The sequence below is a fragment of the Lactuca saligna genome, chromosome 2, assembly GCF_052625555.1.
Source record: "Lactuca saligna cultivar CGN05327 chromosome 2, ASM5262555v1, whole genome shotgun sequence".
Classification (NCBI taxonomy): domain Eukaryota; kingdom Viridiplantae; phylum Streptophyta; class Magnoliopsida; order Asterales; family Asteraceae; genus Lactuca; species Lactuca saligna.
In genome coordinates, this window is record NC_136418.1 from 99807715 (window position 1) to 99810808 (window position 3094).

The following is a 3094-nucleotide window of genomic DNA, read 5'->3' on the forward strand; positions in this document are numbered from 1 at the left end:
TGAATTGATGTGTTCGATTAAGTTCTATGTCAAATAAATCTGAGATCGAGAAACCAATTGCGAGACAAATTGGTTCCATAGAATTGTAAGCATGATATATAAACACAGGACTGTACAATCCCTTATCTAAAGCAGATGATTGATAAGATCAGAGTTTGACAGCGTCTTTGAGAGCTACGATTGCTAATCGGTGTATATAGTTACTAGACTTATCCAAGTGGGAGACTATTGGAATAGTGTCTACGGCTGCAACTATATTTGGTATGTACTTGACCCGATTGAGCATGGTCCTTTTGGGTTGCCTTCACCATAGCAAATTGACAGGATGATTTACAACGAGAGAAGAAATATTATAAGGAATAATATTATTGATATTTGATTAATATAAGTCATAAATTAATTAGGAATTAATTTGGTGACTTAAGGAGATTAATTAAATAGAAGGGTATAAACTGTCAAGTGTATGATAGTTGTACTTTGGGCTATAATCCCTTATGGATAAGGGGTGGACAGTTTTGGGGCTTTGGATAGACCTTGAAATCATCCAAGGCTTATCATTAGCGTATTGGATTGCTTAGAGCCTAAGTTATCCAATTAGGGTTTAAGGGTGAAACCCTAGGAGCCTTGCAAGTATAAATAGACCCAAGGGGTCAAGGAAATCGGCACCCTTGTCTCTAAAGGAACCCTGGACGATTTCTTCCTCTCCTATCTTCTCTCTATAATCATCCTCTTGCTAGTTGGTGTTTGTAAGCCATTAGAGGAGTGACAATTGTGACTCTAAGCTCCAAGGACAAGAAGATTCAAGCAAACAACTTAAGGTAATCTTCTAGATCTGTTTTTCTTATGTTATTATCTAGATCTATTGTTCAAAAGTCTTGGATTCAATGCATGTTCAGTTAGAGAAACCTAGATCCAAGCATTAGGGTTTGTATGTGCACATAGGAATGTTCATATGGCCAAAACCCATCAATCATGACCTCTATCTTGGCCGGATCGACCAGAATACCATTCTGGTTGATAAGGTGCACCAGAAACTACACATCGTGCAACCAGAACTCACACTTGGAGAACTTTGCGAAAAGTCTCTCCCTCCGTAGTGTCTCCAGCACCTCCTTCACTGAGTCTTGGAATAAACCAATATATCATCGATGAAGACAATCACAGACCAGTCCAACATCGGTCTGCACATGCAGTTCATGAGAACCATGAACGTGACAAATTGGTGAGCCCAAACGACATAACCACGAAATCATAGTGACCATAGCGAGTCCGAAAGGCTATCTTTGGCATGTTATCATCCCTGAATCGCATCTGGTGATAGCCTGATCACAGATCAATCTTGGAGAACCAAGATGCACCATGAAGCTGGTCGAATAAGTCATCAATCCTTGGGAGGGGATAACGGTTCTTCACCGTTACCTTATTTAGCTCCCAGTAATCTATACACATACGATCTGACCCGTCCTTCATTTTCACAAACATGATCGGGGCTCCCCATAGCGAACTGTTTGGCCTGATAAATCCCTTGTCTAACATCTCCTATAGTTGTGTTGACAACTCCTGCATCTTGGGAGGAGCCAACCGATACGGTGCCTTGGCTATCGGAGCCGCACCAGGTACTAGGTCAATCCTAAACTTTACCTGCCTCTCCAGAGGTACCCCAGGAAAATCCTCCGGGAATACGTCCGGGTACTCTCGTACGATCGGTACATCATGTATTGTTGTCTTACTCTTATCCCAGGTATCCATAACATAGGCGACATAACCTGGTCAACCCTGTTGTAGCTAGCATCTCACCTTCACTGCTGAACATAAAGTTGGTCCACCATGCGACCTCTTGCCCTGAATAACCAAACTTCCCCCAGTTGGGGTTCGAACCCATACAAGCTGATGCTCACAGTCGATCATCGCCCCATTGGGGCTCAACTAGTCCATACCCATGATAACCTTATTCCATTGCAGGGGAATATGGAGTAAATCCACATGAAACTGCTCATCAAATAAATGTAGTGTACATCCCCGGTGAACCCTCGCAACCCGAACGGTCCTATCATCTGCTATCTCTACATCTAGTGGACAGTCCAGCTCCCTTTGAGCTCCCACATGTCGCTTGTGGAGTGTGAGCAACACAAAAGATCGGATAGCTCCCGAATCAAATAATACCATAGCAGATATACCATTCACATGGAGTGATCCTATACAGAAACACATAAACATAAGCAATAAATCAGTATAAGTAAAGATATAAGGAGTAGATACATACTCGTCACCACATCGGGAGTTGCACATTCCTCCTCTGTTGTCAGTTGAAATGCCTTGCTCATTGACACAGGTGCCTCCATACGACCCTGTTGGCCATCTGTAATCCTCAATGTAGCAAGAGCAGGTCTCGCCACCAATCCCACTGCTGATAAACTCAGGTACTGGGACCGCTTGTGTCCCCTTTGATTGCACTGGAAGCAAATCATATTAGATACTGTCGTGGTGGTAGCAGTACAGTCCCTGCTGACATGACTAGTTTGACCGCACTTAAAGCAGCCCGAAATACCCGCCCTGCATGACCCTACGTGCATCTTGCCACACTTTCCACAGAAGTTATGGCCCTGCTGGCTCCTCAATCGGTGATCTGATACCTTGATCTTCTTGCCCAACTCCATGTCTGAACTCCCTCTGGCTTCCTCTTCTTCTACATATCCAAATCTTGCTCTCTTTCCTGATCCCTCTCAATGATATCCTCCAGCGTCCTGTAGCTGGATCGACTCACAAACTGGCGGATATCACTCCGCAACATCTCATGCCTCATGGTATCGGGCATTTTTCATCTCCTTGTCCGCCATATACTGCTGAAAGAGAAGGTCCCTCTCCCTGAACATGGCGGTGATCTCAGTCACTGTATCAATAGTCTGCTGAAGATCCCGGAACTCCCTAGCAAGCTACTGCACCTCAATCATAGGTGCAAACTCGACCCTGAACCTGGTCGACAAGTCACTCCAGGTCATAGTGTCAAGGGCATCACCACCAACCGCATGCCTAACTTCCTCCCACCAGTCGCGTGCCCTATTCTTCAGGAGATAGGAAACAAGTCGGACCTTGT

The 3094-nt window shown here is 44.5% G+C and overlaps 1 protein-coding gene across 1 annotated transcript; it reads right to left on the reverse strand.

Moving 5' to 3' along the window:
* Window positions 1-1926: 1926 nt before the first annotated feature.
* Window positions 1927-2468, reverse strand: LOC145029919 (uncharacterized). The gene is made up of 2 exons (XM_078978362.1): window positions 2264-2468; window positions 1927-2195 (listed from the first exon to the last, which is right to left on the reverse strand). The coding sequence occupies exons 1-2, from the start codon at window positions 2466-2468 to the stop codon at window positions 1927-1929; spliced, it is 474 nt and encodes a 157-aa protein (XP_078834488.1).
* Window positions 2469-3094: the final 626 nt, after the last annotated feature.